The 21,414-nt window shown below is 31.0% G+C and overlaps 2 protein-coding genes across 2 annotated transcripts; both read left to right on the forward strand.

Annotated features, from left to right (window-relative positions):
- The first annotated feature begins 523 nt into the window (after positions 1-523).
- On the forward strand, positions 524-6,031 carry LOC109159122 (GDSL esterase/lipase At1g28610-like). The gene is made up of 5 exons (XM_019307146.1): positions 524-909; positions 999-1,223; positions 4,871-5,019; positions 5,133-5,409; positions 5,507-6,031. Exons 1-5 carry the CDS (start codon positions 654-656, stop codon positions 5,758-5,760), a joined length of 1,161 nt encoding a protein of 386 aa, XP_019162691.1. The 5' UTR covers positions 524-653; the 3' UTR covers positions 5,761-6,031.
- A 787-nt stretch (positions 6,032-6,818) lies between these two features.
- On the forward strand, positions 6,819-9,748 carry LOC109158693 (GDSL esterase/lipase At5g45910-like). Its single transcript, XM_019306588.1, has 5 exons — positions 6,819-7,213; positions 7,579-7,800; positions 8,688-8,836; positions 9,013-9,286; positions 9,403-9,748. Exons 1-5 carry the CDS (start codon positions 6,970-6,972, stop codon positions 9,642-9,644), a joined length of 1,131 nt encoding a protein of 376 aa, XP_019162133.1. The 5' UTR covers positions 6,819-6,969; the 3' UTR covers positions 9,645-9,748.
- The last annotated feature ends 11,666 nt before the right edge of the window (positions 9,749-21,414 follow it).

Genomic DNA, 21,414 nt, shown 5'->3' on the forward strand with positions numbered 1-21,414 from the left:
AATAGACGAGATAACAAAAGATGATGATACTTCTGTTCAAAAACATAACATTTTTGTTGTCATTGTATTTCTATGAAGTAGTTATTTCATCCACTCAATTGATCAATTAATATTTTCATGATGTGACAATTTTGATTCCTCTTTCTATGAATTGATAATTTTGACAGTTTATGTGTCTCAATTCACTTATTAACGGAGATTTTAATTGTTTAAAACTACGGAGTAACATGTTTCCCTTTGTGTAGTGCAAAGATGATGTACTTTAACAGTACAATTTAGTGGTCCAAAGTTGTCATATTATGAAGAATTAAAAAGTCAATAATACTCGTAAATAATTGAGAAAACAAAATTGTTAGGTATATATAAATACAAAGAAAAAAATTACAATTATCGTTGTTATTATTTATATAGTTCTTTAATTTCATTATTTTTATCTTCTAATAACATTAGGATATGTTGTACGAATTATTTTCTATAGACATAGTGAGTAGGTTGGTGAAGAAAATTCCCTATAAATCCACTCCATAGTTGAAGGACTCATCAGAGGAAGTTAAATTAAATGCCTCTATAGCCGCAACTCTCTCTTTCTTATATATCTCCCAAAACTTGGAAGAAAAATAATACAAAAAGAAAAAAAAAAAGTATAAATCATAATGGCTTTCTCTCAAGGAACTGCAATTACTTATTATATATTTTTGGTATTGTTTGTATCGACCGGACATGTCGCCGGCGGCTGCTACAAAGCCATCGTAAGTTTCGGCGATTCGCTCACCGACACCGGAAACCTTATCCGCATGTCCAAGTCATCCAATGCCTATGTCATGTCGGCGGTGCTTCCCTACGGCGAAACGTTCTTCCATCATCCCACCGGCCGCTACTCCGACGGCCGCCTTATCATCGATTTTATGGGTAACTTTTTTTTTTTTTTCATTCCTATCCAAAACTATAATAATTCTTCCATAATAATATATGTCTATGGCGGCCGGCCGGCCATGCAGCTCTGAGTATGGGGCTTCCATTTGTGGAACCGTATTTCGGCGGCAAGACTACCGGCGATCGGAGTTTTGCGAAGGGAGTGAATTTTGCGGTGGCGGGGGCGACGGCGATGGATATCTCTTTCTTTACGGAGAGAGGAATCACTAACCGCTGCACAAATGCGTCTCTGGGAACTGAGTTGGAATGGTTTAAGCAGATGATGTCATCTTTTTGCGACACGCCGTCAAGTAAGCTTCCCTCCTATCCTCTCGTATTTCCGTTCTGTATCCTTAAATAAATCTAGGAATTCACAAAATGAACCAAAATTTTAGCGTCATCCCACGTCGCTTAACCTATTTTATTCCTGACAATATTACATAATTCTATATATATATATATATATATATATAAACATAAATGTGCAGTCCAACTACAAATTATTTTTTTTATAGTTAGAATGGACTACATGATTCAATTTAGTATTAGAGTTAACTCTATGTTAAAAGTTATAGATTCTTATACCAAATTGAAACATGTGCTCCATCTCAAATAAAAACATAAGTTTATAGTTATAGTGTACATTTATGTTTATATATTATATATATGCTCAACAGTAACATTCATAATAGTTCACACCATCTAGTCTAGTACAATATTTATTACAAGAATTAAATCATAAATAATGTCATCTTTTACAAATTAAAAATAGTACTCCGTATTAGATGCAATTTTGACTTTATATTTCGAAGTTGTTTCCTGATGTTTATTCATACAATTAGTTCTTTTACCCTTCCAACAAGCTTATGAAAATAAGTTGAAAAATAGATTTTAGTTGTCTGTTTTTTTTAAAAAAAAAAAATTATTTTATTTATCCAAATAGGGTGTATATATGTCACCATGCATAAACCTAAAAAACATAAACTTTAAAATAAATATACGCTTCGAGTGGGTTGATGCAAAGAGTTAGAATATAGTGACTTTTTTTGGGTTCTTTAGTTCTGATTCGAATTTCAAACTTGATTTGTTTCAAATTCAAATGGTGGATTGTGACTTTAAAAATAAAAAATTGGGTGTAGATATTTGAATTTAACAAAAGCATAGGCAGACAAGTTTTTGATGGTGTAGATAAGGAAATGGATAAAGAGATCAAAGATATAGGAGATAAAATATGGAGGGGACTAATTGAAAGAAGACGTACAAGAAACACGCTGGATGGTTTTACTTGAAACAAAAGGCATGAATATGAAATAAATAAATGCCAAAACAGATTTAAAATTTAAAAATATTAGATATCTCTATAATAACAGTTTAATTCAAATCATTAACCATTAACCGTTCTTACTATTGTCACTTCAAGATCAGTTATTTAGAGCATCCCCAAAAGAGATTTTTTCATGATTTTTGAAACAGTAAAAAAACTAGTGGATAAGTTTTTAACAGATATGGAGAGTGATTTTTTGTTAATTTTTTCTCCTGTAATTTTTGTTTTGTTTTTTTTTTTTTTGAGACCTGCCAAAACAGAGAAAAGAAAAAATAAAGACAGTTGAAACCCTGTGGTTGGCAAGAGGCGCGTGCTAATACACGTGCCTACTAGGCGCGTATTTCACTGCTTTTTTCATTTTTTTAAAATTTGTTGTCAGTCCTTTTTTTTTTTTCTCGCCTTCCTCTTTTTTTCTTAATTGGCACCTCAAAAATCACAAAAAAAAAAAAAAAAAAATTAAAAACTATTGGAAATGCTCTTAAGAAACAGTCCAAAATCTTTATGAAAAGTTTTGTTTTATTCAGTTTTTAACGGGTCCAGGGAGTTTCCAAGAAATTTCGTTTATGAAATAGAAAGTACTTGTATCATCATAGTTGGTAATTGAATGTTAATAGTAGCTTTTGTGTCATATTGTGAGAGGAGCAGTGCAGTATCTTGCACGGAAATTTCTTTTAATTTCCTTATAACATTTTCTTGCCAACCAACCGGCCAACTTGGATCCACCACCAACCCCACCCGTACAACTATATGCCAAAAAAACAATATTGAAAATAACATAACAAAAAGAAACCAACCAAACAGCCCTGTGGGACCAATAATTCAGGCTAAGGAATCTAATTGCTATCATATATTTAGGCAGGTAAGCTTAACGCACAATTGGTTCTTAGGTAATAAATTATGTTATTAACAAGTATTTATAATGTGAAAGTTATATCTGGATATTAAAAACTGATCCTCTCACATAATAAGTCACTGAGTCTGTGATTTATCATTTTTACTATTTTGTCGGTTCGGAATGTAAGGGGTTTGGAGACAAGTACATTTTCATATTTTGTAGGCAAAGACAAAGTAAGCTTAGCATAGTTGAGACATTTGTAAGTGTTGTGTCATCAATTAAAGGAGAATTATATGAGAGATAATGAATATGTTAACTAAAAAAGAATGCTCTAACTGCTTTCGATAACTTTTAGATTAAATAGGTTAGGTTAATGTTCGATCTGTGATTTATTAAATAGTTTTTTTCTGGTATTTATTGAAAGCTAACAAATATATTAGAATTGTCGTTTTATTCGGCATTAAGTTTGTTGTGCTTTAGGTTCAAATACTTTGTATTTCTAAATAAAACAGATTAAAATAAACACAGAAAAAGACAGCTTAATCTCCTACGAAATGAAAGGTTACCAAAACTAGGCTGAGGAGAAAGCATGAGAGTGACGTTGTGGTTGGTGAGTACAGCGACGTCGTTAATTAATAACGTAATATTCCTACCTCTAATTGATAAGAATGTTTGAAATACTTTTCCAGGCACCCACAATTAATTAGTCCACAGTTAGTTTGATAATTACAAAATTTTAAATTTAATTTTTCAGATTAATTTTCTATTGGTCTTCTTGATTTGCAAGTCTCAAATTGACTTATCTTGTAATTTTTTACCGACTAGGGTCATAAGGTGAACTTTATTCAAAGCGAGCCTTCACATTTTTCCATAAATCAAAAACTAAAATCACAAGGGTTTTTATTAGCACGAATTTAGGTAGCAATTTTAGATTTTTTTTTTCATAAGTCAAGGATAAGCGTCTATTCATATGTAAACAATTATTTCGTTGAAATATAACTTGACATTTAACCAAACAAAATATTTTAATAATAATATTATGTAATTAAAATAAATATTATTTTATTGAAAAAATTATTTTAATAATGAAGGAATTCATCTGAGAATACTTTTTTATTATCTGCACGGACTTTGCTTACTGGTACACTAGGAAGTATTTGGGGAAGAAAATATTCTTTCATATATTTAGTAAAGAGTTGAATATTTTTTAAAAAATGTTAGAAGAATTGGTAGAGAGTAATTGGCACCACAAAAATGGTCCAGGTGACAGACATTATTATTAGGACGTTGTCATATATAGATTTTTTAATTCAAAGTATTTTTTAGCTAAATTATTTTTTTATTTCTTATTGTTGGGTTGTCACTCATCACTCTTATGATCTTATCCGATCCTTTTATCATTCAATTGGGCATTCAATTTATTATAAATAAATAAATAAAATAATAGCAATAACACCGGTCAAAAAGCTAAGTATGATTAACGAATTATCAAAGTAATTTGCCGACTGACACGACACTGCTATTTACTCCATTAACCTCTTTTTTATAAATATATTTTTTTTTCCAAAAGATATTGCATGTTATAATAATAGTACGGAGTAATATTTTTTAATGAAAGAAATCGAATTGATGTAGATATTATATTGGGTACAGTAATAAAATTAAAGTACTAATTATTTGACATAATAGTATGTAGTATAATAAAAGAATTTGATTATATTTGATATAATGGACATCTTAAAAAATTTCATGATAATAATTATAGTTTTTAATGGAATTGAACTAATGATGATTAACAGGATGCAAGCAATATTTAGGAAGCTCAATAGTTCTAATGGGGGAGATTGGTGGCAACGATTACAATTATGCATTCCTTCAAGGCTATCCTAAAGAAAAGATTGTGTCTTTTGTTCCCAAAATTATTGCAATCATCGCTTCAGCTGTCAACGTAAGAACTCATATTCCAAAACTCTAGATTGATTAATTCAAGATTCTTGAATTATTTTTGTCCAAATTTTATGATGAAACATTATTCTTTTTTTTTTTTAAAATCTACTTTAGGAACTAATTGAACATGGGGCGCAAACAATAATAGTTCCAGGAAACTTTCCAATTGGATGTTCGGCATCTTATCTGACGCACTTCATGACTGCTAATACAAGTGAATATGATCCCAAAACTGGTTGTCTTAACTGGTTGAACGATTTCTCTGAATACCACAACAGATTACTTCAAAACGAACTGGACCGCCTTAGAGAACAGTATCCAGACACGACAATTATTTATGCAGACTACTATAACGCTGCAATGCGACTATATAACTCTCCAAGCAAATATGGTACTTTCTAACTCCCTTTACACACAAATTTATTTTTTTAAAAAAATTTCCATTGGTCGGTCGTTATATAACTTGTGATGTGTAAATAATGTGGCAGGATTTAAAAATACAGTGGTAGCGTGTTGTGGGGGTGGGGGCCCATACAATTACGACGGACTTGTAGATTGTGGGTCCGCATCATCAACGGTTTGCGATAACCCCTCATCGTATATTAGCTGGGATGGATCGCACCTGACCGAAGCCGCTTATAAATGGATAGCTGATGGGCTTCTAAAGGGCCCATATACTACTCCACAAATCAATGGCGAATGCATTTTCAGGAGCCCAAAAACCAAACTTTCGGACTCTTAGCTTCGGCCCAATATCTGCAGGGTTTGAGGCTGTGAGCAGCCCATTTTGTAATTATTGGGCTTTAAATTGTTTGGCCCATATGCAACCAAGTTTGGTAGGCAATGTGTCAGTAAAACTGTAAAAATTTATTGTATCTCTATCATGTATGATATTGGTGCATGGATTTAGAAAATTTGGAAATCTCTGATCTATAGATTTTAGAGATTACAAATATTATTGTAACATGTAAAATACATGTGTGTATCAAGTGTGGAGGCATTGATGTGTTTTTTTTTTAATGATATAACAATATGTTATATATTGGTGCATAAATTAACGTTTTCAGTAAAAACTTATAAAGTTAAAATGAACAAAGAAAAGTAAATGAAGTTAAGATGTTGCAATCACGTACGTATACCAACCACGCCACGCCACTGCTGTGAAGTGATTATATTTTATTTTTAATATATAGTGTTGGTCAAAGGCTCTTCTTTACTTGCTAGCAAGTGCTGTTTCGTACGTTATATATAGTACCTATTGGTTGAAAATGTACAAGAAGTGAACTCAACAATAATTATATGTATATGGACTCCATTATCTCCCAATAATGACAGGCTTGTCTTTACAAAAAAAGTTGAATCCCCAACCAGGGTCCCTACCGTCTAGTCCGACAGAGCATTTAGGATAATGTAGCTTTGGGTGAAACATGTCTTATAACTCCGCTAATATATATAATCCTAGCTGGCAAATGACTACAAAAACTTAAACAAAGAAGACTAATAGACAACTTCCGCAGTTGAAAAAATCGAACTTGAAATATGACAGTTACCAAATCAACAGTTTGACCAACTTCATAATCTTAATGAGTGTTTAACTATAAAGAGGGCATGCAAAATAAGTGTACTGTTCTTGCATGTACTACTGTTTTGAAAAGTTATATATGAATTGAATAGTGTTATGGGGCCCTTGTATGTAGCTGCAAATCTAGTTGGCAATAAAATCAACGTTAAATTGCATGGATATGACGGTGATGATATATGAGGCTAATTAAGAGCCAGGCGGTCATGAGTTATATATGTTAGTACAACTAAAAGTATTAATTAGTGGCGGGCAGGTAGCTAGCTAGCTAGCGGTGCAGTTTAAGAATCCGGCCAGACAGACACTGAGACGCCATTTTTAAAGGGAATTGAAGCTTTCGTTGTTTCAGATCCTCTGACAACAGTCATAACGATGAATATCGTTTTCTTGTTCTTAGCTTTTGTTTGTTTTCTTCGTGCTGATGCGGCGGCTTCAAAAAACCCTTTGCCTTATAATGCAATCTTCAGCTTCGGCGACTCGCTCGCCGATACCGGAAACTTCATCCGCTCCGGCGCCCTCGCCTTCCCGGTCACCGGGAAACTCCCCTACGGCGAAACGTTCTTCAAGCATGCCACTGGCCGCTGCTCTAATGGACGCCTAATTGTTGACTTTATCGGTACCTACTCTCAATCTTCACTAAATAATGTGTCATTTTGTTATATAATATAAAAGATCAAGAATATATATATATATATATATATATATATATATATATATATATATATATATATATATATATATGTATGTATATGTATTTCTGGTGCAACACTCCAACCAAGTTGGTCGCTGATTTGGTAACTATATATAAAATTATATCAGTTTTGTTCTCAAGGAAGTCGAGGTGACTTATTAGTATTCTTAATTTGAGATACTATCAAGTAGTCTGTAAATTTCTTTCCTCATTTAGAGAATTGAATATGCATTTCTTTTTACATTTGTGGCAAAATATAGTTCGTGGTAGCTAAAATATATGTAATGTAGCTGAGGCATATGGACTGCCATTACTGCCGCCGTACTTGGCACAAAAAGAAGGAGCAAAATTTGAGCATGGAGTAAACTTCGCCGTCGCCGGAGCCACCGCAGTGGACGCCAAATTCTTTTATGACCAAGGTCTTGGAAGCATTTTATGGACCAATACTTCATTGAGCGTTCAACTCGGGTGGTTTCAAAAGGTCAAGTCTACCATATGTAAAACTCAAAAAGGTAATTAATTTTTATATTTAACTTTTTGGTAGTTCAGAACAATGTTATTTTTCGAGTTAATACCCAAAATCGTCCTCGACTATAGTGGTTTTTCTCAATTTCGTCCTAAACGACTTTGGTGGCCTAATATCGTCCCAGACTTTTGTGTTTCGCTCAATTTAGTCCCAGACTTTTGTGTTTTTGCTCAATTTAGTCCCTCATTTGTTATTCTGTCAATTTGGTGTTAAATAAATAGACAATTCATTAATTTTAATATTGGCATCTCTTTACTCATAGACATGTGAACCGCGAAATCCTTTTTTTTTTTACGAATTACTCCCAGAATTAGTCCTAAAACTGCGAATATAAAATTTGATTTGCAGGTCCGGGAGTAATTCTGAGTGTAATTCGTACAAGAAAGAGGAATTTCGCACTTCACAAGTTGAAAGTAAAGAGAGATCAAAATTGACATTACTGAACTGTCCCTTTATTTAACACCAATTTGACGAAATAACAAATGGAGGACTAAATTGAGCGAAACACAAAAGTCTGGGACGATATTAGGTCACCAAAGTCGTTTAGGACGAAATTGAGAAAAACCACTATAGTCGAGGACGATTTTGGGTATTAACTCGTTATTTTTCTATCCAACATTCAAATTCCCTTTTAGTTCTTATTCTTCCAAAAAGCTGAACCCCAATCCTAAGGGCTCCGCACCCTGACCCGACAGAATATTTGGGAAGATGTAAATCATGGTAACTCAACTGAACATGAACCAAAGAGGCTAGACCTTATGATAAAGTCGAAAAAAATGTTATAAATTTCTATATTTAACAACAAATTGTGAAAATTATGATGAAGTCGAGAAAAATGTTACAAATTTATGTATTTAATTATTTATGGAACAGATTGTGCAAATTATTTCAAGAAATCATTGTTTCTGGTGGGTGAGATCGGAGGAAATGACTACAACTACCCTTTCTTTGTCGGTGCAACCCTAGAACAGCTTAAAGCAGCAGTGCCGTTTGTAGTTGGAGCCATTATTGAAGCAACAAGAGTGAGCTTTAATTTTTACACACTATATTTCTCGTGACAATCCTGTCCTTTCACCTTCTATTTTTTAAAAATATTTTTATATTACAATAAATTAATTTAATCTCGTGAAATACATATATATGTCACTACATTATATTATAACTTAATTTAATATTTTTGTACTGCACCTACCTATAGGGTTTAATAAAGGAAGGAGCCGTAGAATTAGTTGTGCCTGGGAATTTGCCGATTGGTTGTTCCGCGGTGTACCTCACTCTCTTTGGAACTCCAAACAAATCAGCGTACGACCAAAATGGTTGTTTGAAAGTATACAATGATTTCTCCAAGTATCACAATTCTCAGCTCCGGTTTGCATTGGGGAAGCTAAGGAAAGAGTACCCTCATGCTAAGATCATCTACGCCGACTATTATGCTGCTGCCAAGAGATTTTTTCATTCTCCCAAACATTACGGTACGTATCACTCTCCTTTTTAGGGTTACCAGATATCTGGATAAATTAAAATTAGTTAATTAATTAAAGACCAAGTTGATGGACGATGGTGCATATATATATATATATATATGCAGGGTTTTACGATGGGGTTTTAGCCGCCTGCTGCGGCGGCGGAGGGCCGTACAACTTCAACAACTCGGCGAGGTGTGGACACGTGGGATCAAAAGCTTGTGGGAACCCGTCGGCGTTTGCAAACTGGGATGGGATTCACTTGACGGAAGCTGCTTATAGGCTCATTGCCAAGGCCTTATTGATCACCGGCCCCTTCCAATTCACTTCTCCGCCTCTCACTTTCTCCCCCATTAATGCTTTTTAGTTTCTTTCATTTTCAATTCTCTCCTCCCTTAATTAGCTTTTTCATTCAATTCCCACCATGCATCAATAACTACATCATATATATCATCTTTAGCTTGCTGTTGTACTATATATACGTCCATAATTAACTTGTTCCTTCTTCAATTCTTTTAATCCAAATCATAATATGCTCACTAAATAAATTTGTAAAAAAATCTAAAAATCATAGACCAGTTGAAACACATTTTATGATATTTCTAACTAGTCACTAATTTTTAAAACAGGAATAACAGTAATAGTCTATCAAATTTAGGATTCAAAGTTATATAATATATGAAGTTGAAGTATGAGTTGCCCAAATCATATGAAAAACACCAATAGGGGGCAAATTATCCCGTGGACAGCGGTCCATAATGCATTGTGGTTCAGGCATCAAATATGCATTGCAGTTTCATTTCAACACAACTACAATATTATTTTGATATAACTACAGTTTCGTTGGACAATATACACTCAAATATGTGAAATTGTTATTCAGTTTCATTTTGTATACACTGCAGTTTTATTTCAACACAATTAACTACAGTTCCATTTCAACACAATTACAATTTCATTTGATAATATAATAAAAATAATACGTGAGACAATGTCAATTTAGATACACTATAGTGTCTGCCGTTTTGAACCATGGTCCACAGTATAATTGCTACCAATAGGGAGAGGCCTGCCCAACTATTTATTTTTTGAAATATGTTGGGCCATTCTATGAGCCCAACTAGTCATCGTATAAATTTGTTGGTCTCTTTTCACGAATAGTTATGCTGTGCATCTGTAAGCACCATACATGGTGCATACAAATGCAAAAACGACGTCGTTTTATTAAAAACGCGCGTCTCCCCTTTAAAAAAAAAAATTAGGTTCAATTCCTAGTAACAACATTATTTTGTTCATTCATTATGGAATTTTAGTTCATGGATTATGGAATTATAGTTCATCGATTATGGAACTATAGTTCATCGATTCTGGAATTATAGTTCATCGATTCTGAAATTTTAGTTCATAGATTCTGGAATTTTAGTTCATTCATTCTGAAAATTTTAGTTCATAGATTAGATTATGGAATTATAGTTCATCAATTATGGAATTATAGTTCATCGATTATGGAATTATAGTTCATCGATTATGGAATTATAGTTTCGAACCTAATTTTTTTTTTTAAAGGGAGACGCGCGTTTTATAAAAACGACGTCGTTTTTGCATCCGTATGCACCATGCTTGGTGCATACGGATGCACAGCATAATTTGCCTCTTTTCACGATACTCACATTCTTGATCTAATTTTTATGGAAAATTGCTAAAAAGTTGTTGAGTTTTTAGTCGTGACATATGCAATAAGGGTCATCTGACCTAGATCTGTATAACATTTTAGTAGTTTTGTTGTTTTTCTTATTTCGTGTAAAAAAAAAAAGAAAAAAAAAAAAAGTGGCGTAAGCTTTTGCTTTTCAAAAAAAATGTTGATATTGACAAGAGAGAGGCGAGGCATAAAGAAGGCTCACGAGCAAATTTAATGGACCCATGAAAAGAGAGAGAATTTGTCAATTTAAGCACACCACGTACCTCACTTGTCTCAACTCCATGCCCCCCAATCAGATCGCCGACCCTATTTATGATCTTGTGATTTAGTAACATTGGTTTATAAATAATAACCAATTTCTTTAAGATTTAAAACATATATTGATGATGTTGGGGTGTTGGAGCTGAGGCAACAACAAAAGCAGATAAACAATTATGATAAATTTGAATATCATATGGTGCAGTACAAAGTCACAACCACACAGAGTCACAAATAAACCAATAAAAAATAGAGAAAAGTGACAAGAATTTACCGGGTATAAGCAGGAAAAAATAAAATTTGGAAAAGCAAGCTTTTTGAACCAAAAAAGGGAGAAACAGACCACTAATGTACGGTCTTACAGCTATGTTCTTTTGTCCCCGATTTATGTCTTTGTTTTAATCAATGATTTTTTTTCTATACTAGTTTATTCAAGTTTTTGTTTCTGTTTGGATTGCATAATTATTGCTGCGATAAGGTTGATGAACATAATTTATATAAGTTACCCCATATCCGAGAATAGAATATATCATATCAAATATTAAATATGTAGTTTCATTATTATATACAAAGTATCAATTTAAATTTTCTACTTTAAATTGATTTCTAACATAACTGTCCTAAAAATCCCATATCAACGAAGTACTAGTAAATTTATAATGTAATTTTTAAAAAAATTATCGATCTGAGACTTATTTAATTTATTTATTTTTTTTAAGTAATCACATTGATCAAATTTTTGTGAAGCCATCATTTTTGTCCCTCATCATCAATGAAATGACTTTTTTAATCCAACCCTAACAAAACTTAGCAAAGAAAATAATTATTTTTCATACCATTGAAGAATAAAAAGTATCACTTTTTCAAATTATTTGAAAAAAAAAAAAAAAAAAAAAAAAAAAGGCAACTGCCTAGCTGGCAAGTGGCAACAAATGAATGGATAGATTATATTTTATAGGTTTTTCTCAAAATGATCCCTCGACTATTGCTCATTCTCAATTTTATATTTCAACTTTTAATTGCACCAAATCTGGTCTTTCGACTTTCAAAAACCCACCCAATGCGTATTTATGAAATTTACGAAACTTATTATAAAACTTGATAAAGAATAGAGGAAAAATTTGTATGTTTAGACTGAGGGAAAAAGTCTATAGAGAAAGTTAAAAAAATTTTAAGGTTGGATTGTGGGATTTTAACTATTTATATTTGTGAAAAAATCTATAACAATTCTAGATTGATAGAGTCTACAAAATGAAAATATACACAATGAAATTTATATAAAAAAAAAAAAAAAAAAAAAAAAAAAAAAAAAAAAAAAAAAAAAAAAAAAAAAAAACGAGTTTTCCCAATATTGTCCCTCGACTATTTTTCAGTGTATATTAGGCGTACAATAGTAATACGGACGAAAATGTCCTCCATTTTGACACTGAGTTGACAAAAAACTTAACGGAGAACTAAATTGAGTGAGTTTTTGAAAGTCGAGGGACCATATTTGGTGCAATTGAAAGTTAAAATGCAAAATTGAGAATGAGCAATAATTGAGGGACCATTTTAGAGGAAAACTTGGAGTTTTTACTATTTTAACAATTTTGTATTAAAAAAATCAAATGTAAATGTGCCTCCTCTCACTATAATAAAGTCTAGGAAAAGATAATATACAAAATCTAAAGAAAATAAAAAATCTAGAATAATATTGAACATGTGATATGGGGTCCCTTGATGACATGACACTGAAAAGCAGAAAAAAACAAATACTGAATGTAGACAAATGTTTACTGCAGAAGAGGAATAAATGTTCAAACTGGACTAACAACAATAATAACGTTACACACATAATAATTATGAACACAATACCCATTCTTAATTTCACCAATACTCTTGTCTAGATCCGTCCGCATAAATTTATGATTTTATTTTAAATATGAAAGAAATCAATATTCGAATATCAAATAGAGTTAACTTCAATTGTGTAGTTGTAGAGTCTCGTATTTAGTAGGTGCATAGACACCGCTACAAGGTGTTAAATTTTCACAAATTTCCTGCCTCAAGGATTGAATGCTCCCGTCTCGTACCACGTTCATCTTTATAACGTTAGTTGCAATCCAAGCTGTCTCCGAAGTGCAATTTTGTTTCAAATAGTTACAAATTCTTCTCCGTTAATCTCCAATCTCAAGGGTTCCTACATCTCGACTCAACATAATATTTGGGAGGATAAAAATAACGATGACTCAGCAAACATGGCCAAATATCGCTGCCAAGGTTCAAACTTTGGTCTTTTCTCCCAAATACTGCCTACTGAACTAATAAATTAAACTGGGCAACTAAAATACGGTAATATTTGTGTAATATCTGAATGATTTTAAATAGTATATGATTGACTGATTGTACTTGATACTAATAAAAATCATTTCTCAATAAGGTAATATTAAAGCTATTTCAATATTATACATGTATCATGTTTTAATAAGCATCGTTGTGGATGGGCAAGATAGACATTTTTTTTCTAATCACAATAATATCATAAGACATAACCAGTTTAGTTGGTGTGAGTGGTCGTGCACTCTTATCCTTTAAGATTAAGAAAAGTTGAGAGTTCGAAGTATCAGAAGACATACTCCACTAAAATTTATACGAATAGGTTTCTTAGACTCGAAAAATTAACCAAGACTATGTGGTCTAATAGTACTCGAGTTGGACTTCCATTTGAAAAGTTGTGAGTTCGAGCCATAGTAGAGGCGTTATTGGTTCTTTGTGCTTTAGTAACTTAACAAAGTATATGAACAGATACTACATTGTAATAAAGCCAATGACATTACAAAAAAAAAAAAAAATTATAATAACAACAAAGAATGAAACAGGAGAAAGTAATCATTTTCATTTTTGTTGTCCTCTCCACGAAATAAAACAAAGATTTGAAATTGATAGGAAGAAGATGCCTACATATTTACATACGTCTCCTTCTGTTTATGTTGACATAAACGCTACTTAAGTTTGCTCTTCAACCATTTTTATATTATTACTGTTATAAATATTAGATTTATTGTGGACATTATAATTAATTTTGTAATGTTTGTAATAGTTATGTAATTAGTTATCATTAATTCACTCTTTAATTACCTATATATATATATATATATATATATATATATATATATATATATATATAATCTTGTTTTGGAATGAAATAGTAGAGATGAACATTTTCAGATTTTCTTGTTCTTTAACTTTCATCTACTTTTTCTTTGCAATTCCTTTTGATCCATCGTGTTAACCGAACATTTTAATTATAACAATTACATTATAATATATATACACAATTTTATGAGAGTTTATAGTTTATTAATTTTTTTTAGTTTGGTGTAGGTTTCACTTTTTTGGTTGGTTTAGGTGTTTACTTTTTATTGTTTGTAATTTAGTATTTATGATTTGGGTATATGTTTAGAATTTAATATTTTGGTTTACAGTTTAGGGTTTATTTAAGAATGTATTATGTGCTGTTAAAAATTGTACTCCGTAAGTCTATATAGTGTTGTGGTAAATTTTTAAAGTTGGAGAAAATTAACAAAATATTATTACATTTTTTTTTCAAATTACTTTAGATCCGTTATATTTTTTCACATGGACATGTGAAATTGGTTCTTAATATTTTTTATTTTTTTTGGTAAATAGGTTATAATGTGAGGCAATGTGTGTGAGATTAGGTTCAAATGAGCATTAATTAGTATCCTCTTCAGAACTTGCAAGTTAATTGTGTGTTTGGAATGATTTATAGAAATCATTTTCTGTGTTTTCAGTGTTTAATAAAGAGGGAAAAATGTGAGTCAAAAGAAAATGATTGTTTGGTCAAAAGAAAAATGATTTTTTTGAAAAATGTGTTCCTTTTTGTTTCTTTTGGGGGAGAATTCATTTTCCAATTACCACACCAGTACCACATTATTATTATTATTATTATTATTATTATTATTATTATTATTATTATGAAAAATGGTCAAATATGCCCTCAAACTTCACCTAAAAAGTCAATTAGGCCCATAACATTTTAAAGTTGCAATTAAACACATAAACATTGTATTTTGGTTCAATGAAGCTAAAAAAAAAAAAAAAAAAAAAAAAAAGTTAGTGATTTGTGATAGCATATCACTAGGGTTCTAGCAACACTCAGACGCTATTTCCGACAAGAAAACAACCGGCGAACAGTCGCCGATCGCCATTGAAGCGGAGAAGAAAATTTAGAACAAAATTAATAATTAAGGGACCATTTATAGTCGAATTGAAAGTCGATGGTCAAAATTAATAAATGTCAATAGTTTAAGACCATTTATGGTCCAATTAAAAGTCATCGATAAAAGTTGATAAATGTCAATAAATCATTCTTAGAATTAACTCTTATGTAAATTAAACATATATAGCGCAATATATTAATTCTATTAAAAAAAAATTAAGTACGTAGATTGGTTGATAGATAGCTTATCGTTTGGTGCATGAATTCATGAATAAGTCTAGCTAAAGTACACCTAACATAACATTTCTGCACTAAAATCCAACACAACACAAATGTTTCTGGTACACCATTCCTAATAAGATTTCAACTTTTTTTTTTTTTTTTTTGGAAAAATAAGATTTCAACCTAAAACAATCAAACATTTACGTACGCAATTATACTTAATTAAAATATAGTATTTTAATATAATGAAAGTCGGCTCAAATTAGAATTTTACCTTATACATTATATAACTATATATACACATTATTTTTAAAGATAAACAATTAATTTATAATCTTATTATATTGTAAATTGTATAAATAGAGATTGGAAAGAAACCACTAACCAAATTTTTTAATTTTTTTTTTAAATTGTCTATCATTATACATGAAAAGAAGTTATTTACTTTGTTGTGCTTCCTCAACTTTTGCAACTTGCACCATATTTCAGGTAAAAATACATAATGTGATAAAGAGAGCAACTTAGTTATTCTTTAACTCTCTATGAAAGTTATAAATTGATTTTTCAATATAAACCTGTCAATTATTGATAACCTAAATTAATTTATTTTATTGTGATAATCCTTTATAAATTAAAGTCATAATGTAGATTTCATTGAAAATGCATTTTCAAATAGTGAATTGGAGACTTTTCCATAAATCAACGTCTTTAATTATTGTCACTCAATAATGCATATATTAAACTGATAAATTTTGATTGAGGGACAAAAAGGCAATCAACAGAACAGGAACAAATGGGGATCATATCATTCACACATCAACTTCACCACTGTATGCAGCCCTTTCCTTTTTGTTGTTTATTTTGTTTTTTTACCTCTTTCAAGTTACTGTTAAGGAACAAGGTACAGTAAATATTTATGACTCCCAACCCCAAAGTGAATATAGTAAATAAACCATATATGATAAAATGATTGCATCCCATCCCAATCTGGAAAGTCTCACCCATTCTACATTTCTAACCTAAAACTCATGTTTTCTCAAAAAAAAAAAAAAAAAAAAAAAAAAAAAAACCTAAAAGTCATGTAAATGAGGTGAAAGTGTAGTCTCAGTCTAGTAAATAATTGCACCATAATCTCGAGAGTCTCACCATTTTTTTTTATATCTTTCTTAGTAAAAATCGAACCCTTCAACTACCATCGAAACAAAACTGATAGGGATTACCCCTATTCGTACTTATAGCATACACCTAGTCGGTACCGAGTGCAGCTCCAGGACAGAGCCCGATCTGAGCATCACCGACCTTATTACACATCTGCCCGACCTAAAATCCCACACTGAGAACAATTATGTTAGCCAAACAAAGAGCAGTACCAATCGCTCCATCCTGACCACATCAGGTCAGGACTGAACACCCGACCTATAGTACTTAGCGCCCAAAGCCTAGTTCCCTTAGCCAAACTCGATGGCAACGAACCGTAGGAATCAGGAATCTTTGGACACATGGACGGGCCAGCTAGGGCCCCGACCTTTCTATGTGCATGCGATCCACGTGCCACACACCAGGGCCGGATTTTAGGCTGTGCAAGCTGGGCTACCGCACAGGGCCTCCAATTTTAGAAGGGCCCCAAATTTTAGAGGTCCAATATTTAATTTTTACATAGTTAGTTTAGAAATAAGAATTAAAAATTTCCAATTAAACTTAAAAGGTTTCATGAAGAAATGGTGAGAATAAGTATTTATTATATTTTAACTTTAGAGGTCAAAGGTTTGAAACTTGCATGTATTGGTTTTCAAAATTGTGATTTTGTAGGGCCACATTTATTTACTAGAACAGGGCCACAAAAACTTAAAATACGACCCTGCCACACACGCCGAGAGACCGGTAGCTGTCCCCTTACTCCATATAAATATCGCATTAAATTCAAGGAGGGGGACTTTTGGGCAATTGCTATACCCTTACTCTAAGCTCGGTAACCTCTGACCCACTGCCATCTAACCCGAGCTCAAGGACTTTTAAACTAACAAACAGACTGACACAGGATCACAGTACGATCCGACCCCGTCCTCTACGGATTTGTAAGAACCACCGTATTTACTACATCAAAAACTTTTTTTTTTTTTTTTTGAATTAGTTGGCTAGATGAACTGTATTGGGGCAATTATTAAACTTTATATGATGATGATGATGATGATGATAGGATGAGACAAAGGAAATCAGAGGAGAAAGAACAGATCAGAGATGAGAGAAAGAAAGCTAAGTTTGTTAATGGTCACAAGTTGCCAGGCTCACTCTGAAAGTGATGTATGAGAGGCCATAGGAATTTGGATCATCATCTCATAACTCCTTTGCATGTTCTTTCACCTGCCTCATCACCTCTTGCAAAAACTTTATGAACCTCAAAAAGAATGTCAACACTACCTCCAATTTTGTCTCACAACCCCTACATTATATCATCGCTTGAGTTGTCATCCCCAAAAACAGTAACTTTAATTTCTTTTGAGCTTTAATCTGATGTAGGGTTTGATTCAATATAATACATATACCCATTGTGAATATTTGATTTACTATATCTACAACTTCAATTTTTTAGACATCCATGGGTCATACATGGACAAATTTTCTACTTAGAGCTGTTAAAACGAGCTAAGTATGTTAGGCAACTTTATCAAGTTCAGTATAAAAAGCGGGACTGGTTTTATTTTTTTTAGACCGGTTAAAGTTGTGGACTTTAAAACCTGCCCTGCCAATATAATGGATTAGTAAATAGAATTATTATAAAAGTGGCTTGTGGTCCACTGGTATTGAATTGTTCCTCTATATGAGATATGAGATGTCTAGGTTTCAAGCCTTGTTGTAGGCGTAGTTTGTATGGGTATCCCCTTCCTTTGGTAATATAAAAAAAATAGAATTATTATAATGTATTTAAGTGAGAAATTGAATTAATAGGGGTTTTTTTGAATAATAAGTGGTAGTAAAATTATTCACCTCATATGTAATCTAATAATAGTTTAACCCTTGAGTGATTGAAATTCAATATGATTACAAGAAGAGTCTCTACCAAAGATTATAAAAAAAAAAAAAAAAGTAAAATTTCGAGTTAATTCTATTTTTGGTCCTAGATTTATATGTGAAATTTATTTTAAGTCTTTTTTCATCAAAATATCCACTTTTGGTTTTAGTATTAATGTATTATTGTGACATGAACATTTTTTGTCCTTCATGAACAACACAGTTTAAATATCATTAAATATAAAAAAAAAATTCGATCTCCAATTTGATTTTTTCAAATATATATATATATATATATATATATATATATATATATATATATATATATATATATATATATATATATATATATATATATATATATATAGTAGGTCAACCTACTTTGTATTTAAAAAAAAAATCAAAATGTCTCTGTATTTAACGACATTTCAACGATTTTTTTGACATAATACTAAAAATGATCATGCCACAATAATACTAGAACCAACTGATAATGTTCTTATAATGAATTTAATTTCTAAGACTAAAAATGATCATGTCTCCTATAAATTTATAACAAAAATGGAATAAACTCTAAGATTTATAATGAATTTAATTTCTTTTTTTAATTTATCGACTATAATGACATTTTCATTTAGTGCTCAATTATCATTTTGATCATTATTAGTTTTTCATCTTTTCAAACAAACCAAATTTAGTTTAAATAAAACATTTGAAATACTCTCATATAAAGAGGGCAAAGTTGTGTGAACGCAAGGGAATTTCAGATTAAATTTGGTTAATTTAAAAAAGTTGAGAGACCAGATGTGGTTGAATTACAAATTGATGACCGTTATTCATTAGTTTGGGGGTGGGTTCATGGAGCTCATGTCTCATGATATAATCTAGGGAAACTAAAAAAATCTGAATTATTAAAAAATAAAAAATTGATGACCAAAAATATGAATTACACATGAAAGTGTAATTGGGTCCTTTAATTCAAAAAGTTATAATTGAGTCATTCAACAATTCAAATCATGCAATTAAACTAAAAATTACTTATACTATTCGTTATTATTGAGGTAACGGTTACCCTATTAAAAAAATAATAATTAAATTTTAATTTATTTTAAATAAAATAAAATAGAAAATAAACCAACCCTCCTTGCCTTCATCCCTGTCGGATACAAAGAATTGGCCGAAGTCGAAGAACTTTTTTTTTTAATTATATTAATAAAATCAAAATATGTCACGTTAGTTTATAGGGAACACTTACCTTCTTTTTAAAATAAAAATAATAATTCGAGTATTTTGCAAGTGGTATATATGTCCTTTTTAATACAGGGTGGTTTTACAAATAATATGGCTATCATTTCCAAACCAAAGTATTGTGTACGTGGTGATGTACTAATATTAAATAGGTGCACGAATAATTAATGTAGGATTTTTGTATTGTAGTTGGAGTGATTAAGTGCAAGGACAAACTTAATAATCAATATAATACACATACTTCGCTTGATCTGTTGACTGGCTTTCTTTAGTATATATGTTGTCTCAGAGTAGATGCTAAATTAGCTACTTAAAAAAAAAACCATAGTTTATTTAAAAATAAATAAAAGTGCATATATTTTAATATACACAAACGACAAAAATGGTATTTATAATTTGACAAAAACTTGTGTGAGATCGTCTAACGGATCATTATCCGTGAAATAAATCGGATCAAGATGAAATATAATACTTATACTAGCAAATGTAATACAAATTAGAAGTAATAATTTTAGTCAATAATATATATATATATATATATATATATATATATATATATATATATGTGTGTGTGTGTGTGTGTGTGTGTGTGTGTGTCTAACTTTAAATTTTGACAATTAACATATGAATTGAAATCCTTTCATAAAATAAAAAATATGAATTGAAATATTAAATCATATTCCTCAACTTAATATCGATTGTTGAATTAATATAGATTAAATTTTTAAATAATAAATTTCACTATAAAGAGGGATAAAACTAATAAAGTAATCAAGGTAGCTATAAAAAATGAGACTACATTGTTTTAACAACACTCACAAAAAGGAGTGATTTCACGTCATCCGATGCCACCTCCAATATGTGCAAGCCTAAGAGCATCGCCATTGATGAAGTGATTTTTTCTTGTTTCTTATTTTCATTTTTAAATTTGTTGTTAGATTTAACTTTTAAGAGCCATGTGAAATTAAAAGAAAAAATAATAGGAACAAAAAGAGAAAAAAGATAAAAGAGTTGGCACCATCCATTGCGCCTGTTAGGAAAACAATAACTCAATTTTGTTAATATGAATGAAAAATCAAATTAAAACACAACAAAATTTTATAAAAAGTTATTCATAACAAAGTATAAAACATTATTAATTTGATAAAATGATTGAAATAAAAAATAATATAAATTATACATCCCACTATTAATTTAAAAGAATGCTAAAAATGTAGGGAAAACACTAAGATTCAACTCCTTGACATTTCTTAGGTTAGGAACACAACTTATCATCTTAACTCACATTTTGTTTACTTATTATATATATATATATATATATATATATATATATATATATATATATATATATATATATATATATATAAAGATGTACTATACATATATACACACAGGGCTACTATATATATGGATGAGTGGGAGAGTGGGGGCAGCTATCCCTATAGTGAATCCGCCACTACTTGTTAGGAATGCTAAAGG

Source organism: Ipomoea nil, unplaced genomic scaffold (genome assembly GCF_001879475.1).
Source record: "Ipomoea nil cultivar Tokyo-kokei standard unplaced genomic scaffold, Asagao_1.1 scaffold2826, whole genome shotgun sequence".
NCBI lineage: Eukaryota > Viridiplantae > Streptophyta > Magnoliopsida > Solanales > Convolvulaceae > Ipomoea > Ipomoea nil.